Source organism: Rhinolophus hipposideros, assembly GCF_964194185.1.
Source record: "Rhinolophus hipposideros genome assembly, chromosome: 20".
Taxonomy (NCBI): Eukaryota; Metazoa; Chordata; class Mammalia; order Chiroptera; family Rhinolophidae; genus Rhinolophus; species Rhinolophus hipposideros.
This window is the reverse complement of record NC_138066.1, coordinates 11,521,449-11,539,056: the sequence shown is the minus strand read 5'-3', so window position 1 is coordinate 11,539,056 and position 17,608 is coordinate 11,521,449. Positions and strand designations below refer to the sequence as shown.

The following is a 17,608-nucleotide window of genomic DNA, read 5'->3' as shown; positions in this document are numbered from 1 at the left end:
TCAGCCTATAAAGGAACAAAATGAAACAGGAAACAGCCCACCTGCAAGCCATCAGAAAACAGAACCCCATCCCATATTCTAGTCAGTAAATATTTCCAAGCCAGAGCTGAATTCTGTGAGGCCTAAGAACCTTCCATCCTATAGAACAGTGGCCTTCAAACTTCTTTGACCACAACTAATAGTAAGATATATATAATATATATATACACACACACATACACACACACATATATACACACATATATACATAAATACAAATATCACAACTCTATACATACATGCATATATTTAACTGAAACAAAAAGACTTGTGTAACTATACTTAACCTTACTAAGTATAAGATGCTATTTGTTTTCCATTTTATTCCTTTTTATTTTTTTAATTGCTGGTCACAATCCCCTCAATTTTGTTATCCATCAATGGGTTACAACCTGTAGTCTGAATAATACTACTCCACGGAAGTGGTTTTCAAAGTATACATACATGTACCCCTGGGAGTAGGCAAAGATTTTCCAAGGGATTCATAGGAACATGTTGTTTTAAAGGAATCAACGACTAGAATCAGGGGTGTCCAAACTTTTTTCAATGTTTTTTACCAAGGGCCATATGCGGTAAAATACACAAAGAGCCGGGCCACTCACTCGAGGTGAAGTAGTATTGCCTCAGCTGGTTTATTTAAGTAAACGAAATATATTTCTGGAATTTGCTGCGGGCCAATTAACAATGGATTGAGGGCCGGAGCTGGCCCGCGGGCCGCAGTTTGGACACCCCTGCTCTAGATCCTCAACTTTCATAAATATTCTTTCCTAAAACAAATGGTTGTTTAAATACAGGTTCTCCTTGCCCACCTCCTTTTTCTTAACATCCTTCTCCCACTTAACAAAAGAAAGTCTTTTGACCCATCCTGAATTTTACCATGGTTCACTGCCGTTATATAAAAACTCCTCTGTTATATTAAATCAGAAGGATAACTTAAAATATCAATGTCAGTAATAAAAAAGTGAATGACTAACAACTGAGTAACAAATCTTTTGGCAAGTGAGGTGATAGTCTACTTTCAACAAAATTGAAGGAAGACCTAACTGAGTTGTCAACTAATAGAATAAAAACATTTCTGAGGCTACAATACTTTGTGATTTAACATACAATTTAGAAAGAGTTAAGAGAATGGAATAATTGCTATTTTTTAAAAAATTCTATTTTCATCTACTTATTTATGAGACCAAAGATTCTCAGCACTTGTATCTATTTAATAAAACAAAAAACCTGAAACTTATCTTCTTCTGGAAGTAAAAAAATATTCAACCAGAGGTTAATGACTTAATTGGGAGGAGGACCCAACGTAACTCATAAGACTTGCATTTCCAGTAATTTTTACATTTTAATAATTATTTTTTAAATGTGCAAAATATTTATCATGTGATCAATTGTGTACTTTTAATATCTATAATGATAATACAGAATAAATTTACATGCATACATTTTGGTTCAAAAAATTTTTTTTAATTTATTGGGGTGACAATGGTTAGTAAAATTACATAGGTTTCAAGTGTATAATTCTGTATTACATCATCTATATATCACATTGAACCACCCAGGGTCAGTTCTCCTTCCATCACCATATATTTGTACATGTATATATTTGTTGCAGAGAAGTCTCACCAAAAATTTTTTAAATAGCTTAAGCACAAAATATGCTTTAAATACTTTATTTAGGACAATAGTTCTCAAATTGTGGTGGCTGAATCAATAACATCAGCATACCCTGCTTGCTGGAAATGCAAATTCCAGGATCCCACAGACATAGTGAATCAGAAACTCTGGGAGTGGAGCCCAGCAATCTTTGTTTCAACAAATTCTGCAGGTAAAATTCTGATGCACACTCCAGTCTGTGTTCTAAAAAATACACTTTCAGAATAATATTATGAAGGAGATGTAAAAAAGAAAATCCAATACAAGGAAGAAAGGGAAAAATACAAAATGTCTGCTAAAGACTTTATTCACTAATTTGTTTTGTTAAATCAGATGGTGATGGAAAGTTTTCATTTAAATATCCTTCACAGCTTTTAAATTTAAAATAAAAAGTTGTAAACATCCACTTAAAAAAGGTGAGGGGTGTGTATAAATACCTTCTGGAGTACATGAATTTGAAAGTTGGTTGATCACTAGAGCAGTGGTCCTCAAACTGTGGCCCTTGGACTAGCAGTATTGCAGTCTCCTACAAGCTTACTAGAAATGCAAATTCTCAGGCCGCACCCCAACACACTGTGTTTTAACAAGCTCTTCAGGTGATTTTTCTCCGTGTTATTAAAGTTTGACAGCCATTGGTCTAGAGGGCTGTGAAAACCATATCCATATTTTCCTAGGTTAATACCCAAAATGTAAACCCTTTCCTTTATCCTTCAGATTAGGTCCCTCATGATATGCTCTAATATATTTGCCCTTTTAAAAGCATATCATACAATTACTTAATATCTGTTTTCCTTACTAGAGTTCAAGTTCTATGAGTTAAAGAACCACGTGACTCTTGCTCCTTCAGTATACCCAGCACCTAGACACAATATCTGCCTTATTAAACAAATATTAAACAAATATCTCTTAATAAATAACTGAACAATTGTTGGATAAATTCCATGAACGATCAGTTTTAATATAACATGGCTAAGGCTATTATTGAAATGCCAACAGTCCTGATTTGCCTGGGGCTCTCTCTCAAGTGTGAAGAGCACTGAAAATCCTGTCCCAGGACCACGCAGCCTATGTTAAATATCATCATTAAGGTGAAAAGACAAGGACAAATCTTAATAACGTATTTCTCATTTTGTTTTTCAATTCCATTCTTAATCCTTACCTCTAAACAGGCTTTTATTATACAATGTAGGTACAAATAAAATCAAGGTTTATTTAACGACAACATTGTATTACCAAGAAACTTGACATTTTAAGGCAGTTTTAGTATAGGGGCTAGGGGAAGACTTATAAACTTACCCTCTTTAGCCAAATACAACTCTTTAAATTTTGCTCTCTTTTGATTAAATTCTTGCTCAAGCTGCTGCTGTGCACGTAAAAATTCTGCATTAATTTTTTCCAATTCTGCTACCCGTTGCTGAAGAGAAACTGGAAAAAAAGATACTAATTAACAAATAATAACTTTTATTTATAAATTAAGTTACAAGAGTAAATTAGTATTCCAGCTGCACATTTCTAATGAAACAAGTAGTCAAGCTTCTCCCGAAGATCCAATATAGTCTAGGAAATTCTAATTTTTTTTTAAAAGACACTTCTGTTAGACTTAGTATGTATACACACTGTGAATGAATCATGTAAAGTGAAACAGCATATATACAGAGAATCACATAGGCAAATTTCCCAAGAGAACTTCTAAGTCCCTTTGTATAACTGACAGAATGTCAATCCACTGCTGGAAGTGTTAAATTATTGGATTATTAGAGCTATTTATGCCACAAATGAACCCACTGCCAATCTTGCTAGCACCTGTTTCTCTCAAGTGTGACGAGCAAAATCTAACAATTTCCCTTATTAGGATAGCCACATCAGTCTGAACTATCCCTCCAATTTCAAGACGATTCAGTACCATTATACTGAAATCATAATCAAAAACTCTTTTATGTAGAAAGGATACAGAACATTCTATATGAACTCTCCATTACTGGGTGATTATCTGGTTTTTAGATTCGTGTTGACTGTGGTATGGCAGGGACTGGGACCCATTTTTACTTTAGGGGCTCTACAATTTGGCCATTAAATAAATGCCTATCCTGACCAAACCCAGAGGCTTTTCTGGTTGGAGAGAGGAGTGGGACATCCAGGAGTTTAACCCTTGACCTCCTCCTTTGCCCAATAACAGCCCAGCCACAAAGCTACGGCCCTAATCCCTGCAGAGGATACCTATCAGTACTAACGCCCCTGCCTAGTTACCTAGACCAGCAGAGGTCCCAGTTTCCTACTACAAGCCACCCCAGAATGATGATTTGCCCAGAATTTTTTGGCCATGATCTGAGATTATCTCGAAAGGCCCTCCTCTCCCCCAACCCATTACCCCAGTTTAATTGAGAGCTGACTTCATGGTACATAGAAAAAAGACTGGAAAAATACACCAATGATTTATCTATTAGTATCAGAATTACGGCTCATTAATTTCTTCCATGTGCTTTTCAAAGATCTCTACGCCTCCTTTGATAATAATGAACTAAAACCAGTTCATTCCCATGACATCTTCAGACAAGCCTCACTACTGCAGACCTAACAGTATCTAAGCAATCCATGGCAGGAAGAGGAAATGACTGCTGCTTTGAGTTCCACGGCATTAAAGGTAACAGTCATTTTGAGGAGCACATACTAGGTCTTTAGGTCAAAGAAAAGAATGACATTGGGTCGTTGGAACATTTGATAACCTTTGCAGAAAAAGGGATGGAGAATCCACTGAAAAGGGGAAATGTGCAGTTCTGTCATAGTTAACATTTGAAATCATGAAGGAAAATTGTTCTGTGTTATTTATTTCTCTAGTATTTTTATTGTCCAATCCCAACTGTTAAACAAATTAAACAACTTTTTCCACTTAACTCTTTAATATTACTAGTAGCTACTGATTACTGCATGAGATAGGGAAGGGCTCTGGGGAATCAAAAAAAGAAGAAAAAGCAAGATCCCTCTGTTCTTACTTTTCCCAACAACCACACCACCACCCACTCCTACTTCCACCAACACACACACACCCCAATACCTTTCAACACTGTATTTTATATTTAGAAACGGAGGCTAACGAATCAATAAAAACTAAAATGCATCCTTTAAACCTGCAGCCGAGATTAAGTGTGTTGTTATGACTCCCAGCTCAGACACAGGACACACCCCTCTCTCCAGGCTTCAGGACAGTTTTCTATTCCAGGATTCAGGATCCCTTTGAGGACATACCAAGTAACTCCTTTATTCCCCTTTTTTCAATATAAAAAATTTCAAATCCACCTCAAGTACTTCTAACATACTGCAATTTTACAATGCAGAAAAGGCCAAAACAACTGCTTTTTATCAGAATGCCTCTACGGCTAGATCTAAAAAAATCAATTCACCTTGCGTAAGACAGCAGGAGAGTTTATAAACAGCTACATCCTAGGGCATTAGCCTCCAACTACAAATCAAACTGAAAATAGCTCTCATCACACAAAATATTGTATAATTTTCTAACATGATGACTAGTAGTTCAAAATAATTAGCTAATAGTTTATGTAAAAAGTAGTACTTTGCCTGGCTTATAGAAAAATTGATAAATGTTACCTACAATTATCTAATTAGTAATATTTATTTAAATAAAGGGAAAAAGCAGAGTGATCAAGTGACTTTGTATACAGCCACAGAAGTCATTTCCAAACTCATGATTCTGACTCAGTTCCATGCTTACACTTCCAGTTCATCCCCTTCCCTATTATCATGTATCTTCAAAGTATTACGGACAAATTAATTAGTGTTAATGTTAACCTTCAACAATATTAAGCCTTCTGTAATTTAGCTGCGAGAGCTATTAGTATGCCAGCCTTTGTTAACCATTCCACATATTCCTTATATTGTTACCTTTATTTGCGTTAATAAGAAAAAGGGGGAAACTATCTTATGCAATGGCTACTTTTAGTGGTTTTCCAAAGGGAAAAATTATTATATATACCATCTATTCAAAATAGATGATACCATCTATTAATAGATACCATCTATTCGGCAACAACACAGAAAGAAAAGAGAAAATAACATGGTAAATAAATGAAGACTCAATAATTCTTAGGTACATCTCCTTCCCTAATTTTGATATGAATGAGAGGCCACATAATGACTTTAAAATATTTTTAACCCCCAACCTGTGTCCTATTACTATAATAGCTACGTGTTTAAATAAATTTGTAATAAATTTGGTAAGACAAGCAATGGGAGAAGGAAAAAACCAGTTTTGGTCAAAGATTACTACAATCAGAATCTTTTTGCTTAAAGATATTAAAGATACAATAAAATATCTATTTCAAGCCAAAAAAAACCCATAAAACAAAAAACCCACACACAACAGAACATAATTCCAGTGTAACAAAACATCTGAACAGTTCCTCTAACTCAGAAGTCTTAACTTGTATTTTAAAATGACACTATTAAATGTGGTAGGTACATCCATCCAGCAGAATAATACCAGGCCAGAAAAATTATATTAATCAAAAAGAACAAGATACAAAACTATATGCAAACAATATGAGCTATGCAAAAAATATATAGGAAAAAGACTGGAAAGAATATGCCAAATTATACTGAGTGGCTGCCTCTCTGAATCAAACAGTAATGAAAAAAACAAATTACACAGATGGGATTTAAATTAAAAGGTAATGAAGTACTTCATTTTATTTGTTGTTATTATAATTATATCTTATTACTCCACATCAATCTTGGTGCTCATTAAAAGGGCACATAATTGACTTCCGTTGTCTTAAAATATTTGTATATATACTATATACAATCTTGTTTTTTTTAACTACACATATTTCCCCAGGACAAACAATTTACTAAAATAGATTTAATTTTCTGAAAAACACAATTTCTTCTTCTGTTTCAGAAGTAGCCTTCTAGGTAGCCTTCTTTTTGTGCTCTAAAAACTCACTATGAAAATAAAAATTAGTTAAAAAAACCTCACTCTGTCCAGCTTTTTTTAGAAATTACTAAAAATGATCAGTAGCAGTAAATCTATCCACTGAAATGTGATTTGTTTAGGCTAACATTTAAATAAATCCATACTTACTTAGCATGCCTCAGAAAAGAAGGGAAGAGGAGAAAGTGGGTGGGGTTGCCAGGGATTACTAATCTAGAGAATACTCATCACAAATAGCAGTCCACATGTGGGTAACTGGATTAACATTACTTTACAATATTAGAACAAATAGATATGGCATAAATAGATAGGGCATTTGGGAATCACTTTTTCCATAACACAAAGATAATCATAATTCTTTAGTACAACAGAAAATTGTCACTTCACTTTATATAATCCCATTTTACTTTATATAATCCCTAAAACAGCTGACTTTAGCAATTTGAAGAAACTGCATCCTTTTACCTTGTCCATTTACTGAGATGAACCAATTTTAAAACAGAATAACATTTGGTTAAGAAGTTTACACAGAACAACTTCTTAGCCTTCCTTCAGTGAATCAAAGTGAAAAATCTTATTTTGTCTTTTACTTTTCTGTTTTGCAACTCTCTGAAAGCAATTAGATGTCAATACACTTCAGATAAAAGACAACACTTTTAAGATGATGGGTTTCAAATAAGAAAACCAATTATTTCTTATGTAAAGATTAGGTGTTTATGTTAACTACCTAAAGATATTATTATGAATCCAGGAAAAATATTAACTGACACCCAAAAGAAAATCAGGGCAAAAATGAGATAATGAAAAACTATATAATAAGAGATTCTTCAAAAGGGTAAAAGTAGAAATAAGGAGAAGAAACAACGGAAAAGCCTGATTTGGGGGAGGAGTTGGAGGGGTGGTAAGGGTGGAGATGGGAAGATTCCAAGGACACACGGATGTTTTCTCATTTTCAACCTCCCTAGAGACATTTATGACCAAAATTAATAACCTCCAGGCACTTGCAGTATAGAATTTTCTGGGCCTAATTTTTAGTTCTGTTTATCACTTGAGTAAGAACAATCACAGGATCAGTGTTGAAAACAATTTTAGATTATTCTCGTCCAGTGTATTTCAAACTGAGTCTCAATCCACAAGTGTGCTGTTAAATCAACTTAGTGTTTAGCAACCTGCCTTTTCAAAATAATGAAATACAATAGAAAATATCAGCAACATATTTAATACGGGTATATGTTATTTCATGAAATTTGTATTTCAGATACAGGTATCCCCCACTTTTTGTAAATTTGCCTTATGTCGTTCTGCTTTTATGGAAGGCCTACATTAGCACTGTTGTCACTAACAGAAAGGAATTTCACTTTTAGGAAAAAAGGCAAAAAGAGAAAACAGTGTTCAGTGCTTGTTTTGCAAGGAGCCGTTATAGAGGCAGCGTGTGTCCTGGGCAATGAGAGTAGCACTATTTTTACTATATGCTAGTGTTATTTTAGGTTTTATATGTTATTTGGTATGATTTAGTAGGTTATTTTTTGGGTGTGGGAACACTCAAAATTTTTTCCATGTAAACTAACTGTAATTGCCTCCACTTTACACCACTTCAGCTTACAAAAGGTTTCATGGGAACATTCTACTTTCATATGGCAAGGGAAACCTGTACTCACACATTTATACTGGGTTGCAATGAAAAATGTGTTTCTCACTGTGGAGAGAGGTCAAAAATAGTTTGAAAACCCCGATTCCTAACTCATGCAGGAATCCATTACTACAATATCGCATGGCTTCCACATGAACATAAATATAATAACTCAGTTTACTGCCTCACGGGGCAGCCACTTCCACTCTTCAGAGATTTTACATTATCCTCCTCCATGTCCGTTCCCTTGGATAACTGTTCACTTAGTAGAAATATGTGCTTTTAGTAACACAACCTTACATTGGCTTCCTTGGAGATCTTAGTTCTGCCCTACAGACTTAGAGAAGAAATTTTCTAATATCTGACATCCTACACTTGCTCTCTTCTTTCTTCTTTAGACGACACGCTTCCTAACCCTTTAATAATTTCTAAGTTCATCATTATCTCAGTTGCTCTCCTCACATACTACAGGTAGTCAAGTTCTACAGAAAATAGGACATGTGATCCTAACACAATACCAGCATCGAGTCTAGTAGAAACATTATATCTGAGGGCTATACTCTTAATAATGTACTGTAAATATACCCGAGCTTTTTTTGGCCACACCACCACACTGTCATTGTTAGCCCGTAAGATTACAGTAATCTATCCAATAACACTATCCTTAAATCCTTTCCTTTGAACTACACTTAAGCCAAGGCTTCCTCCAACCTATATCTGGTGCAAATGTAGCCATGTTGCAGAGTTTGGGGGTTCAGGGGGTTGTTTTGTTTAAACAAAGTTTTAAATTAGAACTAATGATAGAGCCCTTTGGTGCATCATCTGAGATCTTGGTGGAGGTTGATATTGATATAATAGATCATTCTGTTAGTTACAAATTCATTCCAACCCTCTTTAGTATCAAATTACATTTCTTCATCTTATCCATGATTTCATAACACCTTAGTCAAACGTCTTATTAAAATTCAAAGATAAGCCATCTACAATTTTGGAGTCAGAGAAACTTGTATGTCAACCCAAACCCGAGCTTTTGTTATATTAACTAGGGCAAACAGTTGAACTTTTCCAAGATTTCTATATTAAAATAAAGATGATACCATTTCGCAAAGTGTCACATACTATGAAAATTAGACATAGCATCATATAAAAGCAACTCACATATAATAGGCACTCAAATGATAGTTACTATCAACAACTTCAGAATTTAAGTTTCAGGTTCATAATTCTGCTTAAAAAAATGAAGCTGTTCATTTAGCTCAACTTGTTCCAGAGATTCTTCCTAGTGATAATTACAAAATCGCTTAATTTTCTAAAATGTTCATAAACCGCTTGCTCAATAATCCATTCTTATAAATGTTCCAGAAGTTGTATTCAAGCAAAGTTATCAATTAAGACAAGCAAGTAAAGAAAGCTTTGAGAAAGTCAAAAATACAGAAGAGAACTGTGAACAAATTTCAGTGAATGTTCAGTAGATAAAAAATGCAGTATAAACTATATTCCATGCTCTATTTCTATATTATCATAAGGCTATAAAGCTATATTCTACCATTGTTTCCATATGGGGTATTGAAAATGTGAACCATGAAAAAAGTCTCAAGTAGTTACCAAACAAGGATAACTTCAGAAATAAGTCACCTATACAGTTTTTGTGATTACGTTTAGTCCAATTATCATAATTGTCAAAAGCTGGTGTTCAACAGCTGACATAAGTACACATGGATAAAAATGAGCTGTTATCTATTCAATTTGTACAAACCGGTGTTATTCTACTTCCCAGGTATTTGAAACACCATAATGCCAAGGCAGATGAAAAAGGGTGACTATCACAGGGCTGATTACCAGATATATTTTCTATTTGGATACTTAAATATTTCAGTTCCTCACGTACAAGATGAAGAAGGCTACTCAAAACTCAAATATCAGGTTTATTTAAGGAAATAGCCAAAAGATTTCAGTTTTCTGCCTATAACACTCTACTGTCCTTCATAAGTAGAACTACATCTTGCCACTGCAGAAGGGCCTGGCTTAGGACCCTAGAAATTCACTATCAGTGAAGTTAAATTTAATCCTTATTTTGTGCTTGAATTCACCAGGTTTTGGTAAGGCTTCCAGTGGGCATGCAAAATAGTGCAACCACTTTGGAAAATAGTTTGGCTGTTTTTTATAAACACACTTACCATGCAATCCAGCAATCCTACAACTGAAAACATATTTCCACACAAAGATTGGTACACAAATGTTCACAGCATCTTTACCTGTAATAGTCAAAACTTGGAAATAACCCAAATGCCCACTATAAATTAACAAATTATGGTATACTCACACAATGGAATACTATTCAGCAACCAAAAGGAAGGAGCATCATGCTAAGTGAAAGAAACCAGATACAGAAAGCATGATTCCACTTACATTCTAGGAAAGACAAAACTATAGTGACAGAAAGCAGACCAGCACTTGCCCAGGAGTGGGAGAAGGGGTTTAACCCCAAAGGGGCATGAAAGAACTTTCTGGGGTAAAACGTTCTACAATATAGTAACAGTGATGGTTACAGGCTGTATGTACGTTTGTGAAAATTCATGAATCTATATGCTTAAAATTAGTAAATTTAAAATACAAGTTGGTAGTCACAAAATAGTCATGGGGATATGAAATACAGTATGGGGAATACAATAATAATGTTGTAGAAACTATGTATGGTGTCAGATGGGTACTGGACTTACCGAGGGATCACTTCATACATTATATATAAATGCCTAACCACTGCGCTGTATTCCTGAAACTAATATAAATAATGAATGTGATTATAATTAAAAATGTGTGTGTGTGTATATAATATATATAACATATATATGTATAGTCACAGGATATAGAGCACAGCATAGGGCATATAATAAACGGTATTGTAACAGCCATACAGGATGTCACAGGGGTAGTAGACTTGGTAGGGTTATCACTTGGTAAAGGGTGTAAATGTTTAATCAGTACGTTGTTTTGTACACCTGAAACCAATAATGCAATTTAATTTAATTTAAAAATTAGTAAATTTTAGCTTTTGTAAATTATCTTTTCATCAGCCTTATTGAAATAGGAGTTTAAAGTTGCAAGAATAAATTGGTGCTTTTAACAGAGGTGATTTCCTCCGCAGGCTGATTTTATTATCCGCACAGCACTTGTCACTATCTGAAATGATTTCTCTTAAATGTTGCTTCTTACTAGAGCATATACTCAGTGCAACCAGAGACCTTATGTCCCCTGTTCAATGCTACATGTCCAGCACTTAGCACAGACAGGGTGTTCAATAAACATTTACTAAATAAATAAGTAAACAAAAAAGTGAGCTGGACTAACTAAACCCCTCTGATAAAGAAGGACGTAAGTCAGGATTTTAAAAGACAGCAAGGATTTGAAGAAGCCAAGAAGAGCATTCCTGTGGGAACATCAAAGGCAATGACACTGTTATCCATCCAGGGGCCAACCAGCAATCACCTCTCATTGGGGAAAACTGCATTTTCCCTACATAGCATAGTAGTCCCCTTGAGCTCCTTTTCGGCTGTTGCTTTCCAATATGGTAGCCACTAGCCACGTGAGGCTGCTGAGCACCTGGCATGTGGCTGTCTGAAATGAGATATGCTGCTAAGAATGAGATTTATATGGAATTTTGAAGACTTTAGTACAAAAAAAATCTAAAATAGCTCAATAATTTTTAGTGATTACCTATAGAAATTATAACATCTGGAATATACCAGATTAAATAAAATGCATTAAAATTAATTTCCACAGAAAGTTACACACAACTGTTCAGAGCGACATTATTCATAACAGCCAAAAAAACCAAAAGAAATACAAATGTCCGTCCACCAACTGATGAATGGACAAAATGTGGTATATTCATACAACAGAATATTACTTATCCATAAATAGGAATGAAGTACTCATACATGTTATAAAATGTGTGAACCTTGAAAATATTATGCTAAGTGAAAGAAGCCAAACACCAAAGGCTACATATTGTATGAATCCATTTATCTGTAATGCCCAGAACAGGAAAATCCATAGAGACTAGGAGTAGATTAGTGGTTGCCAGGGGCTGCAGGAGGGAGGAATGGAGTGGGGAGTGACTGCTACTGGTATGGGATTCTTTTGGGGGGGGGGGTGATGAAAATGCCCTGGAATTAGTGGTGATGGCTGCACAGCTCTGGATATTCTAAAAACCACTGAATTGTATACTTTAAAAGGGTGAAATTGATGGTATGTGAATTAAATCTCAATAAAGCTGTTTTTTTAATTAATTTCACCTTTTTTTATTTTCAAGTTTTTGGGGTTTGTTTTGTTTGTTGTTGCTGTTTTTACTTTTTTAACGTGCCTACTAGAAAATTTTAAATTGCATTCTTTGGCTCACATTACATTTCTACTAGACGGCCCAGTTTGGAAGGGTTTATTGGGTACCCCAGTTATTTTGAGCCCTCATTTTTACCTCTAATTGTCTCACCTGCTCTATTTTTTCCCAAGTTGCCAGGCTGCTTCAAGTATGACCACACTTCAGAGCCAACTTAGACCCTACGGTCAGCCATTTTAAAACCCTAGATTCCCTTCTCTCTTGTGCTTTTACAGTAGCACAGTAGTATGTAGTATGCAGACTAATGTAGCATGGAGACTGTTACTGGTCTAACGAGACAGGAGTTTGTGCCAGAATGTAAAATCAACTAAGACCCCAAACACATTGCTCAGTTCAACTGACATTTTTTGATGAAGGAAGCAGTTCATGAATTTACATTCTGGTGCAAGCTCTTTTATCTCCTTGCAGACAACTGTCAAACCCACGGCTGCCCATCATCTTTTAAACCTCCTTTCTACATCTAAAGACATTTCCATTTTATGAGTTGCAGCTTTCTAAAACAGAAGTCAAACAAATTTCCAATCTCCCTTGAAACCAGAATGCCAACATATCACCTATACTCCTCCAATCATACATACACAAATGTAACTTCAATTCAGAATTGAGCAGTATAAAGAAACAAAATTCAGTTCTCATTACTGTGAGGCTTTCCGTGGCTTGCCACTGGTTATAGCTCTAGTTCCTGAACCAGAAATGTGCAAGCAGCATAGCAACTGTATTAAAGTGAAGCTTCATATGCTCAGCAGCAGCAGAGGGAACAGTTTCCTATCAGGCCAGTTCAATGACAGCTTTTGGGTGTTAAAATTTAGCAAGAGCAGTGATTCTCAAAGTGTGGTTCTGAGATCACAGAATCACCATCACCTGGGAACTTAGTAGTACAAATTCTCAGACCCCACCCAGGACCTTCTTGAATCAGAAATTCTGGGTATTTTGGCCCAAAAATGTGTTTTAACAAGCCCTTTAGATCCATGCTAAAGTCTGAGAACCAATAGCCTAGAATCTATTTCTCGAAGGTCCTCCTAATGACTCTGTAAGCTACCTCATAGCTTCTGAAATATTCCTTTTATGGTTAAACCAGACAAGACAAATTGTTTTTGCTTGCAAGAAACAACCCTGAGTGAAACACAGTATACTGTTACTTCCATCACCATTCTCTTAGACTGCTCATTGGTGCTAGACATTGCCAAAAAAAAATAAATAAATCAAAAAAATAAAATAAAATCTAGGGCCGGCCCACTGGCTCAGGCAGTTAGAGCTCCATGCTCCTAACTCCGTGGGCCAGTGGGCTCTCAACCACGAGGCTTGACAGTTCAATTCCTCGAGTCCCGCAAGGGATGGTGGGCAGCGCCCCCTGCAACTAAGATCGAACATGGCACCTTGAGCTGAGCTGCCACTGAGCTCCCAGATGGCTCAGTTGGTTGGAGCACGTCCTCTCAACCACAAGATTGCCGGTTTCGACTCCTGCAAGGGATGGTGGGCTGCGCCCCCTGCAACTAGCAAAGGCAACTGGACCTGGAGCTGAGCTGCGCCCTCCACAACTAAGATTGAAAGGACAACAACTTGACTTGGAAAAAAGTCCTGGAAGTACACACTGTTCCCAATAAAGTCCTGTTCCCCTTCCCCAGTAAAATCTTTAAAAAAAAAATCCACAAGAGATTAACCTTGGTTAGAAGATAGGAAACCCTCTGGAAAATTCTGCTTACAATCAGCCTAGTTGATTTATTTCATAACATTATGTCAGGGTCACATACTGACCTCCTTCCGAAGAGCACAGTATGTAAAGTCACACACACACAACGAAAGAGAGAGAGGGAGAGAAACTTTCCAGTTCCTTGAAACTGTACATTCAATAGGGGTGCTAATAATATAAGCCATGCTGATAGTATGTACTCTTGACATAATACAAAGAAAATGGCACTTTACCTGTGTAATCTTCTCCACAAAAATGTACAATCCCAGTCTAATCATGAGAAAGACACCAAATAGATTCCAATTAAGAGGGACAGTCTACAGAATATCTGACCAATACCTCTTAAAACCAGCAGGTTCATCAAAAACAGAATCAGAGAAATTTTCAGTCTAGAGGAGCCCAAGGAGACATGGTGACTAAATGTAATGTAGTATCTAGGTAGGATATAGGAACAGAAAAAGGACATTAAGAAAAAGCTAAGGAGGGGCGGCCAGTTAGATCAGTTCATTAGAGTGCGGTGCTCTTAACAAGGTTGCGGATTCGATCCCCACATGGGCCACTATGAGCTGCGCCCTCCACAACTAGACTGAAACAATCACTTGACTTGGAGCTGATGGGTCCTGGAAAAACACACTTAAAATAAATAAAAGTTAAAAAAAAAAAGAAATAAAAGCTAAGGAAATCTGAATAAACTATGGACTTTAGTTAGGAATAATGCATCAATATTAGTTCATTAACTTTGACAAATAAATGTACCTTACTAATACACGAGTGTCGCAATTAAGTTTATGAACTCATCCTAGAAAAAGTACTACATACCGCACTGCTGAATATCACTATGGTCACCTTTGAAGTACTCCCCTTGGGAAGATATGCACCAACACCAGCGCCTAGTCCACACTTCAAAGCAATTTTGGAACTCTCTTTCTGGAATGTCCATCAGAGCTGTCGTCGTATCACCCTTGATGTCCTAAATGGCATCAAAATGTCTTCCTTTCAGTATTTCCTTTATCTTCAGGTGAAGAAATAAGTCATTGGGGGCCAGATCAGGTGAGTAGAGAGGGTGTTCCAATAGTTATTTGTTTACTGGCTAAAAACTCCCTCACAGACAGTGCCGTGTGAGCTGGTATATTGTCGTGATGCGAGAGCCATGAATTGTTGGTGAAAAGTTCAGGTCATCTAACTTTTTCACGCAGCCTTTTCAGCACTTCCAAATAGTAAACTTGGTGAACTGTTTGTCTAGTTGGTACAAATTCATAATGAATAATCCCTCTGATATCAAAAAGGGTTAGCAACATCATTGCAAGAAGTTCGCTAACTCAACTGTCCGACCTCATCTATCAATGACAGGAGATACTGCATGTGCAGCATATGAAAACTCTCTGTACTATCTTCCCAACTTTACTGTATATTTAAAACTATTTTAAGATAGTTTTTTTTAATGCTATTAAGCTTCAAACAGTTTTCAAATCCAAATAAATGAGTACCTTTTACCAAAGCTGGAACTAGAGGTCTGGCAATGTTGATCGCCCAGGAAAGAGCAAATACTCCTCCCCATACCATCACCATCACAAAGCCCTCCCTCCAAAAGAGACTTCAAGCTTAATAGAAATGAAAAACTCATGCATCTGAATGCTTAGCTGAGGAGACGACACACATCCCTTCCTATCCAACTTAATATTACACACTGTAAGATCTGATTTTATCTCCTAATAACCCTTAGTTTTATTTAGTCCAAGAACAATGGATACAGAAAAAGCCAAGTTTAGAGATGAGTGCAGATAATACTAAGTTGAAAAGCCCTGTATGTAAGAGACCCCACTAATACCAAGGAGGACTGGGTCACAGGGAAACAAAAATAAAACAATGACCAGAACTGCACTGGAATTTGGTCCATTTAATATAAAGGCAAATAAATGTAATTTTTAAAAAACTTCAGCAGCACTGGGGAAGTCACTGGTTTACAGCTCAGTCCCAAAACTAATAAGGTTCATAACAGTATGTCATCAATAAAAGATTCAATGATGTGCAGTGTACTCTGTTTAGGAAGCAGGGTAAAGTGCAATTTATTTTAGAAAAATTTCTAATAAGAAAAATACATGCCAGAGGGTAAGGGGGGATGGGAGGTGGAAGATGAGGGTAAGGGGGATCAAATATATGGTGATGGAAGGAGAACTGATTCTGGGTGGTGAACACACAATGGGATTTATAGATAATGTAATACAGAATTGTACACCTGAAATCTATGTAATTTTACTAACAAATGTCACCCCAATAAATTAATTTAAAAAAAAGAAAAAAAAAGAAAAATACATGCTATCCTTATAGCACCCGAATGTGGTCTCTAAATACCATTTCCCACTAAAAGGAACCAGGGATCGTTGTAAAAAACTACTGATTCCAGGCCTGGCAGGAAATATACACGATAAATCTGGAACATCTTGGCATCTATTGCAGCTTTATCAAAGGACTTACAAGTCAACTTAAAGGATACACTGGCCAAAAATGAGATAATTTCAACATCCGTGTCATAAGCTGAACCCCCCCCCCAATCTATATTCACTTCCTCACCCCCAAAACCTGCAAATATTTATATGGCAAAAGATGTGATTACGTTAAGGATCTTGGGAAGAGGATTCTCTACTGGATTATCTATAGTGGGCCCTAAATGCAACCACATGTACCCTTACAAGAAAGAAACAGTTTTGACAAAGACACACAGAGGACTATGCAAGGGGACAGCAGAGGCAGAGATGGGAGTGACATAGCCAAGGAATGGTGGCCGCCACCAGAAGCTAAAGAGGCAGGGAACGGACGCTCCCCTAGAGCCTCTGGAAGGAGCACAGACCTGCTGATGCCTGACTTCAGCCCAGTGATACTGATTTTGGACTTCTGGCCTCCTGCCTCCTTAACTGTGAAAGAACACATTTCTGTTGTTTTAAGCCACCCAGTTTGTGGTAATTTGTGGGCACAGTCATAGTAAACTAATACAATCAGTACGAATAACTACAAAGAAGTAAAACATATATATTAGGTTGGTGCAAAAGCAATTGTGGTTTAAAACGTTGAAAATAATTGCAAAAACCGCAATTACTTTTGCACCAACCTAATACACGATTTTTGGGTTTTTTTAACTCGTGTTCTTGATGATACACAAAGAAAAAAACAAAAAAACTGGTCACCGTTCAAGGATTCTAGGCTTACTTTGAAAACTGGCAAAGGGAAAAGTATCAAACGTTTCTTTTCTATATCCTA

At 36.2% G+C, this 17,608-nt stretch overlaps 1 protein-coding gene across 1 annotated transcript in view; it reads right to left on the bottom strand.

The window, feature by feature from the left end:
* RABEP1 (rabaptin, RAB GTPase binding effector protein 1) overlaps positions 1-17,608 on the bottom strand; it is an 85,056-nt gene that overhangs the window by 53,814 nt on the left and 13,634 nt on the right. Inside the window, exon 2 of the mRNA XM_081029448.1 lies at positions 2,989-3,117. Within this exon, the coding sequence (XP_080885574.1) occupies positions 2,989-3,117 (129 nt within the window). The remainder of the gene's footprint in view (positions 1-2,988; positions 3,118-17,608) is intronic.